The sequence below is a fragment of the Aureobasidium subglaciale genome (assembly GCF_000721755.1).
Source record: "Aureobasidium subglaciale EXF-2481 unplaced genomic scaffold scaffold_22, whole genome shotgun sequence".
NCBI lineage: Eukaryota > Fungi > Ascomycota > Dothideomycetes > Dothideales > Saccotheciaceae > Aureobasidium > Aureobasidium subglaciale.
The window spans coordinates 14,922-30,025 of NW_013566973.1; the positions used below are offsets into that span (position 1 = coordinate 14,922).

General features: G+C 50.4%; 6 protein-coding genes across 6 annotated transcripts; 5 read left to right on the plus strand and 1 right to left on the minus strand.

The window, feature by feature from the left end:
* Positions 1-192: 192 nt before the first annotated feature.
* On the plus strand, positions 193-2,742 carry AUEXF2481DRAFT_68691 (uncharacterized protein; the record flags this gene model as incomplete). Its single annotated transcript, XM_013485406.1, has 1 exon — positions 193-2,742. The coding sequence occupies one exon, from the start codon at positions 193-195 to the stop codon at positions 2,740-2,742; it is 2,550 nt and encodes an 849-aa protein (XP_013340860.1).
* A 554-nt stretch (positions 2,743-3,296) lies between these two features.
* Positions 3,297-4,136, plus strand: AUEXF2481DRAFT_43054 (uncharacterized protein). The gene has a single exon (XM_013485350.1). It carries the CDS (start codon positions 3,505-3,507, stop codon positions 4,048-4,050), a length of 546 nt encoding a protein of 181 aa, XP_013340804.1. The 5' UTR covers positions 3,297-3,504; the 3' UTR covers positions 4,051-4,136.
* A 517-nt stretch (positions 4,137-4,653) lies between these two features.
* Positions 4,654-6,834, plus strand: AUEXF2481DRAFT_43055 (uncharacterized protein). The gene is made up of 2 exons (XM_013485351.1): positions 4,654-5,941; positions 5,996-6,834. The coding sequence occupies exons 1-2, from the start codon at positions 4,846-4,848 to the stop codon at positions 6,592-6,594; spliced, it is 1,695 nt and encodes a 564-aa protein (XP_013340805.1). The 5' UTR covers positions 4,654-4,845; the 3' UTR covers positions 6,595-6,834.
* Positions 6,835-6,936: 102 nt separating this feature from the next.
* On the minus strand, positions 6,937-11,413 carry AUEXF2481DRAFT_47927 (uncharacterized protein; the record flags this gene model as incomplete). The annotated part of the gene is made up of 7 exons (XM_013485388.1): positions 6,937-9,695; positions 9,750-9,983; positions 10,037-10,316; positions 10,370-10,371; positions 10,438-10,599; positions 10,649-11,162; positions 11,219-11,413. 7 exons carry the CDS (start codon positions 11,411-11,413, stop codon positions 6,937-6,939), a joined length of 4,146 nt encoding a protein of 1,381 aa, XP_013340842.1.
* Positions 11,414-11,839: 426 nt separating this feature from the next.
* AUEXF2481DRAFT_43057 (uncharacterized protein) lies at positions 11,840-13,661 on the plus strand. Its single transcript, XM_013485352.1, has one exon. The coding sequence runs from the start codon at positions 11,857-11,859 to the stop codon at positions 13,576-13,578; it is 1,722 nt and encodes a 573-aa protein (XP_013340806.1). The 5' UTR covers positions 11,840-11,856; the 3' UTR covers positions 13,579-13,661.
* A 408-nt stretch (positions 13,662-14,069) lies between these two features.
* AUEXF2481DRAFT_7679 (uncharacterized protein) lies at positions 14,070-14,813 on the plus strand (the record flags this gene model as incomplete). The annotated part of the gene is made up of 1 exon (XM_013485297.1): positions 14,070-14,813. The coding sequence occupies one exon, from the start codon at positions 14,070-14,072 to the stop codon at positions 14,811-14,813; it is 744 nt and encodes a 247-aa protein (XP_013340751.1).
* Between the last annotated feature and the right edge of the window lie 291 nt (positions 14,814-15,104).

Below are 15,104 nucleotides of genomic sequence, written 5' to 3' on the forward strand. Positions count from 1 at the left end.
TGGCAAGCTAAATAAAAGCAGGCAGGAGCAACGTCAGTGTCAAGCTTGGCCCATCCGACGCGTCTCCACCGGCACCCCCTCGTCCCTGCCCGCCCCGCTGCCACGCCGGTGTTTTGTATAGCCATTTCCCCTAACACACCAACTGACATGGTCGTGTCCGAAGAAGAGTAGCGCGCGAGCAAGACGACCGCAATGCCTTCCGCTGCCGACAACGCCTCCATCTTTTCGGGCATCTCGGCTGCTCCGTCCCGCTTTGGCACTTCGCGACAGCCTCAGTTCACCCTGGACACCTTTTCCAGTCAAGACTTCATTGTCAAGGACTTTATCGAAGCTCTGTCTGATGCTGCAATCCCTCCGAGTCGCCGTACCGGCCCGCAAGCCGTCGCTTTCGATCCGAAACCCCTGATCCGCACCTTCGAACAGGCCCTCAATAGACTGAAGCTCTTGAGTGAAGACCTCGAGGTGCAAGAGAACGAACTGTCTGGCGGCGTTAGACGAGCAGAGGCTGTGCACAACCAGAATGTCCAAGCTAGAGAAAGGGAACTCGAACGCGCAGTCGACTCTTTCCATCGCCTAGAGAGAAGTCTGGACAATGGTGATCAAGGCGGGAATGCCGCCGTCAGAATAGGAGAACGTCTCGACGAGTTGGATCGCCAGAGTCAGCGCGCTCAGGATGCCAAATTCATATTGCAGTGCTGGATCGATGTGAGCGAGCGTCGTGATCTGTCCAGTCTTGACGACGTCAGAAGACTTCAAGGTGGTGAAGGGAAACTGCGTTGTGCTCATATAGCTCGTCAGTTGCTCAAGATCAGCCAACGTCTCGACTCATCCACTTCGCACTCTAACGGTGATGCTACGAATGGCAATGACACCCCGACCGAGCTGATCGAGAAGTTCTTGGAGTCTCTGGAGAAAGATCTACTTAAACAATTCGATGACTTTTACCGACGTCAGAACTTTGATGGCATGAGAGAGTGTGCCGTCGCCCTAAAAGACTTTGGCGATGGTGCTAGCGTCATGGGACTCTTCGTCAACCAACACCAGTTCTTTATTGATCGCAGCCAGCTCATCACAGAAGACCTAGCCGCCGATCCAGAGACATGGGAACGTCTTGCTGACCCTGATACAGAACCTCCTGGTGTCGAGCCGAGTTTGCAGAGTCTGGTAGACGAAGTGAAGCTTGTCGTCCAAGAGGAGAGCTTCATCATCAAGAAGGCGTTCCCCTTCCATGAAGAAGTTTTGGTGCGCTTCTTACAGAGGATCTTCCAGCAGTCCATTCAGCAAAAGCTTGAGATGGTCCTTGATAAGGCGGACTCTGTCTCTTCTTTGGCCTTCTTACGATCATTGCAAGCCAGCAGGAGCTACATCTCTGCCTTGGTTGAGGACCTGAAAGCACATGGTCTGACTGAGCATCCAGAACCAGCATCTGCGCAGACTGCCGCCGTCCTTGACCAGCAGCTTGAGGACCTCTTCATACCCTATTTCTCGGGCTCATCCTACATTGAGCGTGAAAAGAGAAGCTTAGAAGAGCTCTACGCGTCCCTTCTGTTCAAATTTACAACCTATCATACCCGTCGACGAAAGATGCCAACGTCTTATCTCGGCTCTCTCTCTGCTCGCAGTAGGGAGCTCATCTCATCAACACGCGACACATATCTCGATAAGCTCGAGAACTCCGACATTCCAGCCTCCCAAAAGTCCACGCTACTGCGTATTGCGGGCCTCAATCCTAATGCCAGCCACACGCATAATAGAAACGACGTCGATGTGTCCGAGGAAGATGGTGCACTAAGCTTGCCATTCATCAAACGCATGCTCAAGTGGCTGGCTGAGAGTGTGGGTCGAGGTCTCGAGTTGGCCAACGGACACGAAACCCCAAAAGACGTGCGAGAACTGCTAGGATTGCTCATCGCGAATATGGGCGAAATATATCTCGAAACAGCGCTGGACGCCGTGACAGAATCAGCAACCGCAGCAGAGAGTAGCACAAAGACCGAGCCAGATTTTGGACATCTCGTTGACCTCCGCAGCGCAGTCAGCATCCTACATCTCCTCCTTGCTACGATCCAGACCCTTCTTCTGCCACTAGCAGCCAGTAACCTTACCATCCGCCGCGATCTTGACAAGACTACAAATTCCTTCATTGACCGTAGCGAGCTCAAGATTGATACCGTCTTGCAAAAAACCATTGATGCGACTTTATCATATTCTTCACGAATTCTCTCCCAGCAGAAGAAAACAGACTTCCGACCTCGTGACGACGCTCTGCTGCAACTAGATCAGCTCCAAACACCGACTTGTCTTGCCCTGTTCAACTTTCTGACAAAGGTTCATACCAGAGCGGAAACAGCACTATCTGGCAAGGTGCTGGAGAATTTCCTCTTGGAGCTGGCATTAGGCGTGCGCGCTCTTCTTCTCAACCATTTCAGAAGCTATCCAGTTTCTCTAACTGGTGGACTCATCGTGTCCAAAGACATGGCCAAGTACATCGAATTACTGAAGTCTTGGAAATTACCCCAGCCCTTCAAAGAGAGTCTTGAAGTCCTGACAGAGATTGCGAATCTGTTCGTCATTGGGCCCGAGGCTCTGAGAGACAGAGTTAAAGGTCTAGATGAGGCAGGTACCACGAATGGAGCTGAGAAGGGCAACGGAAGTAGGATTGAAAAGGCTGATGTAAAGCCATTCATCTTGATGAGAGAAGATGCTAAGAGCATTGGCGTCCAGAGTGTTCTGGGACTTTAGAAAGTAGAGCGTAGCGCTTGCATCATGATACCCATTTTTTCTTTTCGTTCTCGAACTGCCTCGTCCGTTTACCTATGTTTGTTTGTATGCTTCAAGTGACTTGCTCGTTTCTTCGTGCTGGTGTCTCTTCCGAAAACATGCCAAGCAACGCCTACTTGGCTATTTGTCACTCAGATCGAATCGTCAGATCGCGAAGTCGTTTTGTTGGATCATGCTGCTCCTGCACTTCTTCGTTTTCCACCATCTGCATCTGACCGACGTTAGTCGTGCAATTGACGTTTTCGGCATGCGCACAAGTCTTGGTAAACTCTCAGTACGCTGCCCTTTCTGGGATGAATCATGCCACCACGCGACATGTGTACCGTCTAAGCGCCTTATACATGACAGGATCATGAATCAGTGTAGACATCATGCAGGTACGGCATCATGTTGTAGTGTTTTGCAAGATAGGCTTCTCTTGAGAACAGGGCTTGTCTAGCAAAGCCTATTCCCATTCACACGGTTCACGATCGAAGTAGAAATTGGTATGTTCATTCGGAAGCATCGGCGAGTCTCCAGCGTTTCACCTCGATAGTGACGTAAGTCATTGTTTTGTTGCTGCCATTGCGAATGTTCAAAACATTGGACTATCGGATTCCTGCCTCTTCCTCTAACTCATATCCATCTTGATCCATTGAGCCGTGTGGTCACCAATCCCTCCTCGCCATACAAGCAGCCATCTCCGCATCCTCGAGCACAAAGACCACAACCACATACCGAAACATGTTCAACTCATCCTTCTCATACTCGTCAGAGCAACCGTTGTCAAGAGCGGCCTCCGACAACATCGCACTCAAGCTCATGCACGATGTGGATATTATCATGCATCTGAATCCGGATTGTAAGGGACTCAAACTCGTGTCGGACCCATCAGCAATGCCGCAAGAATACAAGGTCGAAGACAGCCTAGCATTCGTACCGAAGAAGCTATGGAGCGGAGGTGTCTGGTACACAGCTTTCTTCCAACCTGTCGAGGATGGTTGCGACATTACAATCCAAGCCCCCGGTGGCTTCAACTCGACCAACAAATGGCGATTGGTCAAGAAAGCGGACGGGACACGAAGTATTGCAATTACTAGCGATGCAAAGTGTAGCAAGACGTTCGCCTACTTTGTCAAGAAGTTTCTAGAGAGTCAGCATGGTCAACTACAGCGCACTTTCAACGAACGGGTCGAGTCAGTCGCAAGGCCAGGAATACCTCGACGCAGGTCGTCGATGCCTGGATCATTCAGAACCATGGGCAGTGCTCGAGACATGGTAGCTGTATAGAAACGGAACAATACGCAAATTATTGATGTATAGCAGGCTTGCATCAGGCGGCGATGAATATTTGTCGAGAGGGAGGTTTTCTGGAATCAGGCCAGAATTGCAAGGTCTTTGTTGCTGTACATGTCACGACTTTCACGATTATGGTAATATTAATTCACATTAACACGATTTATTTCCCTGTCAGATGGAGCCAAGTTTTGGCCAATGAAGGCACTGTAGGGCTTTGTGATCGACTGTGCACATGTTGCCTAAAACGGCATGGATACGAGCAGACAGCGAGCGATCTCGGCAGTATATGACTTCCATGCGTCAATCGCAGCATGGAAGGCAGGCTGCATACAGCAACTTGACAAGACGACAAGGGAGTCACAAGGTGCAACAAGATTGGCTGTTTGCGACAGGTGCTAAGCAAGAGTCAACGATGATGCAAATTCCAAAGATGGCAAAGTCAGATCAGCATGGCCTTCCAACGGTCGCCTGATGGCACCTTCCACGGCAAGTGGCCCGTTGCCGCGACAAGAGACCAGGCCTTGATGGTACAAGTAGGGATGTGCAGCCGAGGCTTGTAAAGTGGAGTTTCCCTTTCCAGAGTATGCAACATCAGTGACACTGCGGCTATGACACGCGGTCGCTGATAAATCTACACTCGTGCTGCCAAAGTCGACCAGTGCATGAAAGGCTCGCCGTCACCCAAACACGACTCTGGCAACCCTCTGTCGGCCTTGCACCAAGAACTAATGCGCGCGGAAGACGAGTGTCGGAGCGAAAACTCTTGCGCTGCAAGCCTCGTCGTCAATGCAGTCATCCAACAAGGCAGAGAGTGGCGGACTCAACTTTGTCTTTGAATCGGGCTCCTCTGGTCGCGAGAACAAGAAGTATGTGAGATCGCATGCTGCAAGAGTCGGCTGGTCGCAAAGAAGTCGCAAGCAGGCCCAATCGCCCAAAGACTTCATTGCCGTCACTCCAGACTCGACGAGCAAGAAGCGTCGCAAAACCACGCACCAGGACGCCAAAGCTGGACACGTCCAACACCAAGACCATCAGACTCCCCCGACGTTGGACAACAGACCTGTCAGCTATCAAGTCGAAGCTGCTCCTTCCAGAACTCCTCGAAGCCCCTCTTCTGTAATCACACATGTTTCGCCTCGACATGGTCCGGCAAGCGAGCCTCACTTCACTGCATACTCGGCCGCACATCCCTATGCCTCGACCATCCTTGCTCAACCCTATGCCTCCGCTCCAGCTCCATCATTGTCGCCCTCTTACCACCAACAGAGTCGTGGTCACGTAGCTTCTGTACACGCTCAAGAGGTGGAAGCGAGCCGTCCGACACGACCACCAACAAGCGCTGCTTCACCCTTCCCCCCTCAAGGCGCATACTCGCCATACTCGCCACACCACGCGGGCCCGGACTCTGTCCAGCATGAATCCGTATCACAGCATTCGATGGTGCCGCACTTTCGGCCGGCTGCATCAAATACGTCAATGCACTCGCGACATGTCATGCCAGCAGCCGACATCCTTCGCCCTGTACCACCCATCAGCCCTTTACCTTCTCCACGACTGCCGCCTTTTGCAAACGTCTACGACCCTCGACCGACCTTGATAGGCGCCAATTGGAGACAGTACGACAACATGCCTGCCACGAGCCTCGACTCCTCCCAAACTGCCACGACCGCTCCGCAGACTCCCATGAGACACGACGACATCAGTGCTGCCTCTGTAAGCACATCACCTCGGTCGTCACCAAAGAGAAAGGCCGCGCCTGCCTTCCTCGAACTTGTCCTGAACGAGGACTACCCGATGTGGAAGACTGTGGATTCTGGCAGCAACTCGTTCAACGTGTTCCCCGTCAAGTGGCAGCCGTTCTATGGCCGCCTTCTCCAGAACTGTGAGTCTATCACAGGGTCCTTGTCCCACACCGCGTGTGCTAATCATGCATCAGATCGCTCCAACATGCTAGTCCAGCTTGACGAGATTCTGACCGGCTGGACTGTCGATGAGAAAATAGAATTCAATCAGATGCCTCTACGCCTGGCCGGCTCCGAGCCCTCGCTCTTCTACTCGCTGCTCTCCACCGCCGCCGTCATGATGCCACCCGGTCTCATCTCTCCCACCATACCAAAGTGGCTCCAGACCCGCACCGTGGAGTGCCTCAACCAAGCCTTTACCGACCCAAAACGCGCCTACAGTGACGCAACCATTCTAGCACTCAACATGGTCGCCCTCTTTGAGAGCACTAGTGGAAACTCAAACGTCACCGCTCGCACCCATCAACCGGTCCTCCGTAGAATGGTGGACGAACGCGGTGGTCTGGGCGCAATTGCTGCTAGAGACAGCATGGACTCGAGGAACTTTGTCCGCTTTCTGGCTTGGACGGATCGTGTCATCAAGTGTCAGACTGGCAATCAACTGATTTTTGAGGACTTTAAAGAGGAGCCGTCTGTGGCAAAGACGAACTGGGAAGACATTTGGGCGAGGATGGAGAGGAGAGTTGAGGATAATGCGCCTGAGCCTATCGAGGAGTTGCCCGATGCTGAGTGACACATCATCTCAAGTCATGGAGGAGAATGAAGTGGAGTCTCTGGAGTTTGGCTGCTTGCTAATGTGTTGTGGGATCTTTTGTTTTTCCTTCTTCTGCTCTCTTTTCGCTCTTTCTTACTCTTTGCTTGTCGATCGTTGGTTTTGCTTTGTAATTTGATGAATTTGTGGAATGGATGTGGTCGCTACTCGTACATATATATACCAAGAGATACCCCGGAGAAATACCAAATTGTAGTTGCTTTTTCTAAATCACTTTGCTTTGAAGAGTTTCTACGAGTCTTACTCTGATTCTACTTGTGAGATTCTACTTGTGAGGTTGAAGACAGCACATCGACCATCGAATTAGCCAATCACTTCTACACCACCACCGTCAACTCTAAGAACCATATCCCTACCCTTCCTCACCCTCTCCCCTAGATCTTTGACACTATGTGTGATCATCAATACAGTGAATCCTCTTTGCGAAAACTGCTCCTCTACAACTCTAGCACACAACTCTTGTAATTCTGCATCTAGAGATGCTGCTGCTTCATCTAGGAGGATGATCGGTTTCCTGCCGTTCCTGATAGCATTGTTTACTTGTAGCACTGCGCGGGCTAGAGATAGCAATTGTGATTTTCCGGATGAGAGGGGTGGGAAGAACGACAGAGGCAGGTCCAGGGGCGATGTAAGGGTAGAAGTGGAAGTGTCTGGGTACAGTGTAAAATGAGAAGTCAAATGCAAAAGCTCCAATACATTCAAAAGCTCTGCATCAGAATGTCTAGCGTAGGGATCGAGATCCTTCCGTAAAGAGACAGAGGGAAGATGGAATGATTCTTGAGGTACAGCGATGAAACAGCGAGATCGCAAGAGGGAAGGCGATGCGTTTGTGATTTCCTTGTCGTCGATGAAGATGGAACCGGTTTGGATGATGCAGAGTTTCAAGAGTGCCATTAGGAGTGTGCTTTTTCCACTGCCTGTTTTGCCGCAGATGAAGACTTTTTCGCCGGATGGGATGGCGAGATTGATGTTGTTGAGGACCGTATGAGGGCCGTAACATACTCGCACATTCTTGAGTGTAAGTGCTCCTGCAGACGGCCAATTGGATGGAACGACAATGTCAACAGCAAGGTTGTCCTCCTTTGGCACCGTGTCTTCCAATTCCTTCAACCTCGCAGCAGCACCGACAGAAACCTCCAATGTCGTCCACGACTCCACCAATCTCAACAAAGTCGTATTGGCAACCAAGACAATATTGAGTGCAATACCCACATCAGCACTTGACTTCTCGCCAGTGTAGAAGACTGCAAGACCGATGACCACAATGGCAACCACAGCAACAGCCAAGTCAAGAACAACATTTAACCAACGTTGTAGGCAAAGAAAAAGGTAGAATGCCCGCTGCGAGAGATCCAGACTTTCGGTGTTCCGAGCCAGATGATCTTTCTGCCATCCAAAAGCTCTGATGGTGGTTAATCCCTCGACCGTCTCTAGAAAGCTCGAGTAGACTGCAGATCTAGATTCTAGCTCCAGATATCTGAGCTGTCGCGAAGTACGTAGATATACCCTTTGAATCACATAAACGGCGATTGAGTAGATTGGCAGGGCAAAAATCAGTAGCTTCTGGCTTGCAAGAAGAAGCGAGCACTGCATCAGAAGCTTGAAGATCTGAGTACACAATGCAGCCAATGCCGAAGGAAGGTCTCTATCAATCACTTCGATATCTTGACTGAACCTATTGACGATTGCTCCGGTATCGTTGTTCAGGAACCAAGATAAGGGTGCTTCTAGCACAGTGCTCAAGAGACTGGCATGGAGAACTTTCCCAGACCTTGGAGCAAGCTTCATAAAGTTGACCCACATCTGTGCGCTGGTAGAGATCCAAGCGATGGTGGAAAGGGCTAGATAGCCGAATGTGTAGAAGGTGTCGTTCGTGGTCCCTGCTTCAGTCCACCACTTCAACCAGTATTGAGGGAAGATTGAAAAGAAGGAGTACAATGCCGTACATACTAAGAGAGCAAGCATGTTGGAGATACCGACTGATCGTAGATAGTACCCATAGACTGACATGTCTCCAGGTCTTCTGTCGACATCAAGCTCATTGTCTATGGTAGCAAGCTTCTGCTCTGTGACAAGCGAAGATTGTGTCTTTTCATTATGGATCTCAGTCTTCCCATACTCGTGAAGAGCCAGACGTGTCATGCTAAGATGCGATCGCAAGCCGTCCGAGTCACCATCGAATTCGATTTGACGTTGACCCAAGAGAAGGATCCTATCTGCAAGGAAGTATGCCCTCGTAGCATTCGTGGTCAGAAACACAGTCGTATGTGACTCCCTGAGCAGACCAGCAGGTCCAATGAGGTTATTGATTACGCTGTCTTGAGTGCGTTGATCGAGGGCGGAAAATGGATCGTCGAGGATCAGAATTTCACATCGCTGATATACAGCACGGGCTAGTGAGATTCTTTGTTTCTGACCGCCTGAGAGACTCGCAGAACCGTTTCTACCCCTCTTCGGGGCGAGATTGTGATGCATGGCTTCGTCTATGCAGCAAGCGTCGACAACTCTCTGATACCAAGCATCATCGTATACTTCAGATGTTCTAGGGGTACCCCTGATGATCTCTGGAACGCTCTGTCCAGAAAGCCATGGCGATTGAGCGCATAGCGCGGTCTGCTTGCTGATTACAGATATCGACCCTCCCGAGGGCCGCACCTCTCCTGCAATTGTTAGGCCAAGCAAGCTCTTTCCTACTCCAGTTGGACCAGTGCATATGACAATAGATCCTTTGCTGATGCGTAAATTGACATCTTCCAGTATAGCTTCCGTAGCGTCTGTCAATTTCAGATCGACATTGTCGAACTCGATCGCAGTTTCTGATCGCCCAAGCAAAAGGCGAGTATCGTGATGACCAGGTTTGGCGATAAAACTTTGGATCCTTTGGAAACTGGCCAGAGATGCTATTGCTCTAGGCACGATGGTCATGATCATGTTAGCCGGATGTGTTACCATCACCAAGATTGCTAATGTCGTGTAAGCCGTCTCAGCGTCGAGTCTCGACTTGCTCAGCGCCGCGAACAGAACTATGGTGATTGGAGGAGTGAAGAGTCCAAGCGCATTTGCTATCTCTGTTAGGCGCCATGTCTTCTAAAGCCTTTGTAATCCGTATCGCGTACCACTGGTGTTTGCGAGTACAGACACCCATCGCATGTCTTTCGAAGCATCAATCTCTGATCGCCTTAGATCGCTGATCCGAGTCTCGATGAATTCTGCCAGACCAATCATTTTGATGAGCTTGATTCTACCAATCGTGGTGACGATATTGTTTATTCGGTCTTGAGTAGCTTGGTTCCATGCGTGTTGTCTAGGTCGCAGATTTGGTGCGACGTATCGAGTCATATGCGAGCAGCCTGCAGAGGTGGTCAACGAGTGTCCCACAGCTTGATAGTACATGTCAACTGACTATATATTAGTGGCAGGGAAACAAGACAAAACCATCCGATATGTTGGGCCAGCAGGATCATGCCGACTATAACTTCCAGCACCTGAGCCCAAGCCTCGTGAAACAATCCACTGACGTTGCCGAGAGCATCAGTGTCAGTGCTCATGAGGGTGACAGCACTGTAGTCTTTGTACGCAGCTGAGGGCAGATTGATGGTCTTGTCGTAGATGAGTCCGACGAGTGCGGCTCTAGTCATGACCTTGAGACGGTTGAGCTGGTGCTGGTATCTTGACGAGACGATCTTTTTAGGTGTTAGTCTAATGACATTACGAACCATGGAGATGATTATCTCACAGCTTGTCCAATATACAGTACTGTCGAGATGATCACTATCGTGCATGAGAGCTCGTATGATTGCCCACCCAAGGCATTGGCGGCGAGCAGCTGCAAAATTTTGCTTATCAGAAGAGGTTGAGCATATCGGAACACAATGAGCAAAAGTCTTGTAGGTGCGATGGTTACGAAATCTGGCAAGAGACACTGTAGTAGAGTAAGAGGCAACGTCAATTGTCCTTCTGGCTTTGCTGTACAACGTTGTCAGCTTTGACATGCCTGGTGTTGCGTAGTAGCTACCTCGCTGGTCCCATGCTTCCAGGATCTTCTGACGCAAGAGTGCAGGGTCGAGTCGGCGAGGGGCTTGAGGCAACGACCAGAGTGAAAATGTAAGGGTTTGTTGTACAAACAGCAATGGGTTGATCCAAGCAAAGCTTACTTTGCTCCAAGGTCCGGATGCATCTTCAGGTGCTATGTCCTGGTATTCTGCTAATAGGAAGCCCCTTTTGCTCCGAGACTCGACGACGAGATCTGCTGCCTCCAGGAATGCTTTCAGTGCAACAACTATCAAAGGCAATTTTCCTCGCATAAAAGGTAGGATAAAGATACTCGTCGTTGTTCTAACAGATAGATAAACAACCAGCAATGTCGATGGCCCTACCGAGCGGTCATGTTCCCGAGGCGATAAGATTGAGAGAGCAATAATTGCAACAAGGTGGATTGCTTCCGACACAGCAAGGTTGAGCTTTAGTGGTCCGGACGCAGATATGCCCACAATACAAGATTGGGCGACAATCAAGGCTGAATTGAGCAACTTGACCTTTGCGTAAGTGTCTCACTCTACACGACATTCGGAGCCAAGAGACTTACGACTTTTGCATCACCATGTCTGTTGGACCCGATCTTGATGGATGCCTTTTGTAGCTCGCGCCATCGAAAGTACACAGCGACGATGAGGTAGAGCGATGCCAAGACAGACGAGATGTATAGACCTCGTGGCAGACGGGGATACGTCTCGGCGTCCATCAGAGAGTTGACATAGTGGGAGTACATGATGATAGACATTCTCGCATTCGAAGAGAGTAACACGTTATGCGCCTTCAGAGGGTCTTCCTAGAACATCTCGACATGCATACTTCTTCCAAACAAAGTAAATGGCGACATGGTAGGATCGATGATGAACGGTTGATGCCGAGGACACCTGCCTATCGCAGCGACGTGCCCCTAAGGATAGCGACAGCGCTAATTCGGAGAAATGTATAGATGCAATCTGAAGATGAGGTGTGGGCCGCGCGGGAGCATACTAAGGCTCCCAGTCTATGGGTACCATCGCATGGCATTGATTGAGATTGATGGCGGGTAAGAAGATGACGCGAGTCAGTGGAGATGCGGCGTTGACGGCAGCGAAATGTCGATCCCGAGTGACAAAAGTCGAGGCATTTGACGCGAGAGTGTCGTAGCTCTAGTGGCATGCAAAAGACAAAGCCATCTACCAGACCAACTTTGTAATGTCAGACATTCCTGTAGCCTCTGAAGTGCCTGACGAAGAGGAAGAGGCGCTTCAGAAGTTTCTTGGAACGACATCCTTTGGCAAACAAACGAAAGGCGCCGAGGTCAACAACAGATTCGAGCAGAGTAAAAGGTCGCAGCCCGTCATCTCACAAGGCGACAAGAAGACCAAGCGCGACGAAGACGACGACGACGACTCGGACGAATCAGACGAAGAAGATGAATGTCCCGTGTCGCACGAGATGGTCTTCAAAACTCACGACCGCGCCGTCACATCCATCACGTTGGACGCTTCAGGAGGACGCCTGGTGACGGGCTCAAGCGATTGCACCCTCAAGTTCCACGACTTTGCCTCCCTCACGCCCTCCACCATTCGCGCCTTCAAGTCCGTCGATCCCTCGTCTGTCAAAGGCTCTGCCTCGTCCGAGACTCATCCCGTCCAGCACGTCGAGTTCAATCCCATCGCACCATCCACCATGCTGGCCATTACCGCCCATCCCCAGCCGCGCATTCTTGATCGCAATGGAGAAACAATCGCCGAGTTTGTCAAAGGCGACATGTATCTACGCGACATGCACCACACCAAGGGCCATATTTCTGAAGTCACCTGCGGCGTCTGGCATCCGCAAGATCGAAACATTTGCGCCACTGGAGGAACAGACAGCACCGTCCGCATCTGGGACATCAACAACCCGAGACAGCAAAAGACTGTCATAGTCCACAAGTCTAGAGCTGCCGGCTCTGCTGGAAGGACGCGGATTACTGCTCTGTCTTGGGCTGCGACCGCTCAATCAAACCTCCTTGTTGCTGCTGCTCTTGATGGCAGTCTAGTCATGTGGGATGCTAACGGGCCCTATACAAGACCTGCCGCTGAGATTCGCGATGCACATAAGAAAGACACCTGGACTAGTGGCCTGCAGCTCAGCTCTACCGGTCAGCTTGTCATTACCCGTGGAGGCGACAATACTATCAAGCTATGGGATACTCGGAAGTTCAAAACACCTCTCAGAACTGTCGACTTCCCATCAATCTCTGATCAATACCCTACCTCGAACATCTGTTTCTCGCCAAGAGGTACTGAATTGCTCACTGGCTCTGCAAACGGTGACCTCCACATTCTCAACTCTGCGACTCTCAGATCAGAGTTAGTCACTCCCATAACACCAGGCTCCGCTATAATCAGCGTCTACTGGCACAAGGAGCTGAACCAAATTATAACCGGTTCAGCCAACGGTGAGACCCATGTCCTCTACAATCCTAACCTGTCCCAAGGTGGTGCAAAGACTGTCATGCTCAAGGCTCCAAAGCGTCGTCACATTGATGACGATCCAAATCTGACCATGGATCTCTCTCACGGTATCGGTGGTGATGCTGTCATTCTTCCTGGAGGCTCTGCTCCATCAGCTGCGTCCTTTGCAGCAAGACACCCTACCATTGGTCTCACAGCTTCCGGTAAATCAAGGGACCCTAGACGGCCGCACATCCCCAATACCACACCTTTCGCAAAGAGTAATGCAGATGCAGCTTACATCAAGGAACACATTCCGCTCAGCGGTATGCGCGAGGAAGATCCGAGAGAAGCCCTTCTCAAGTACGCAGACAAGGCCAAGAACGATCCTCTGTTCACAAACGCCTGGGCTACAACTCAGCCAAAGACGATATATGCTGATCTCAGTGATGAGGAAGAGGATGGGCCAGACAAGAAAAAGGCCAAACGATGAGCATTTGATCATAATCACCACCTGTAACGACTAACCCAAAAAATACTTCATGATACCCAATCCAGATAGCGCTGTGGAAGCCCTTTTTGATTTCTGAAACATATGTTTGACAAAAATGCGTGACTGCTTGCACTTGCATCATACAAAACCCTGGCCAGACGGCCCGATAACGCCATTGAGGCTTTCACGGTCTTATCGTCGCGGCCCCACTTTCTTTTGTGTTGACAGCGCCCAACAACCATACAGATTGCTGGGAGTTGCCATGTGGTGACTTGTTTTATCTACACAATTCCATCATCAAGCGGCTCTTCCATGCGAAAACTTTCGTCTCCTTTTGTCACATCTTTTCAATCCATCAACGAAAATCTCACGACTACCACGACGATCTTCTGACCATTTTTGCCAAGCTCGAGGAATAGCTTGCTCCCCAGCCACAGTCCACTAGGGTCAATCCGATCGACACAGCTCTGCGCAACCGCGAACGCGACACGATGAACAAAAACGCTATTGAAGGAAAGGTCGTCTTTCTCACTGGAGCTGGATCCGGTATTGGGAGAGCGACGGCATTGAAACTCAGCAAACTCGGAGCACGACTCGCACTCAGCGATCTCAACATTGAATCATGTCGAGAAACTGCCAAGCAATGCGCCGGAGGACCTCATCAAGTCACCCTGCTCAATGTGGCCGAATACAAGCGATGCATTGATACCGTCAAGGATGCGATAGGCTACTTTGGCCGTATAGACCATGTCTTCAACTGTGCGGGTATCAACCCCACTGCAAGAGATCTGGTCGACTGCAGTGAAGATTACTTTGACAAGCTCGTTGCTGTCAACCTCAAAGGTGTCTATAACGTCACGAAAGCCACCATCCCATACCTCAGATCTGGAAGCGCAATTGTAAACGTCTCATCTATCTGTGGCGTCCATCCTCATAAGCAAATGGCCATTTACTGCGCAACAAAATACGCCATCATCGGCTTCTCGAAGTCTATGGCTCTGGAGCTCGGTCCCAAGGGTATTCGTGTTAATGTCGTTGCTCCGGGATATATCGAGACACCAACAAATGCTAGCGTCATGGCTGGCGAGGAGGCTCTGAAGAAAACCGTCGAGCAAGTGGCTATAGGCCGTATGGGCAAGGCTGGCGAGATTGCAGATGTCGTAGCCTTCCTCATGGGTGATGAAAGCAGATACATGAATGGATCTGTTGTCGAAGTCAACGGTGGTACCGGATAGACGATATGATGCTTGGACTTTTTATGCGTTCAGTTGGTTTTGTCTAATTCTATGTTTGGTTTCGTTTGTTGATGGAGCTTAGGAGTAGGGCGATCGGAAAGAAGCAAGCATGTTATGACAGGTTGCGATTTGTGTCAAAAGTTCTGTTATGTATCTCGGTTACCTCGATGTCGACTTTGGCAACACATCCATTACAATATCTCACTCATTGGTCCCGGCCACGTGCTGCAGAGTCGTGAGTCTAAGGAATGGTTTTGCCGCAAAAGTCTTCAAGAGTTGCGGCAGCAAAGA

Excerpts from the sequence above, each read along its gene's own strand:
- AUEXF2481DRAFT_43054 (XM_013485350.1), top strand. The coding sequence starts at position 3,505 with ATGTTCAACTCATCCTTCTCATACTCGTCAGAGCAACCGTTGTCAAGA.
- AUEXF2481DRAFT_43055 (XM_013485351.1), top strand. The coding sequence starts at position 4,846 with ATGCAGTCATCCAACAAGGCAGAGAGTGGCGGACTCAACTTTGTCTTT. Across the intron at positions 5,942-5,995 it reads TGGCCGCCTTCTCCAGAACT|ATCGCTCCAACATGCTAGTC; the intron begins GTGAGTCTATCA and ends ATCATGCATCAG.
- AUEXF2481DRAFT_43057 (XM_013485352.1), top strand. The coding sequence starts at position 11,857 with ATGTCAGACATTCCTGTAGCCTCTGAAGTGCCTGACGAAGAGGAAGAG.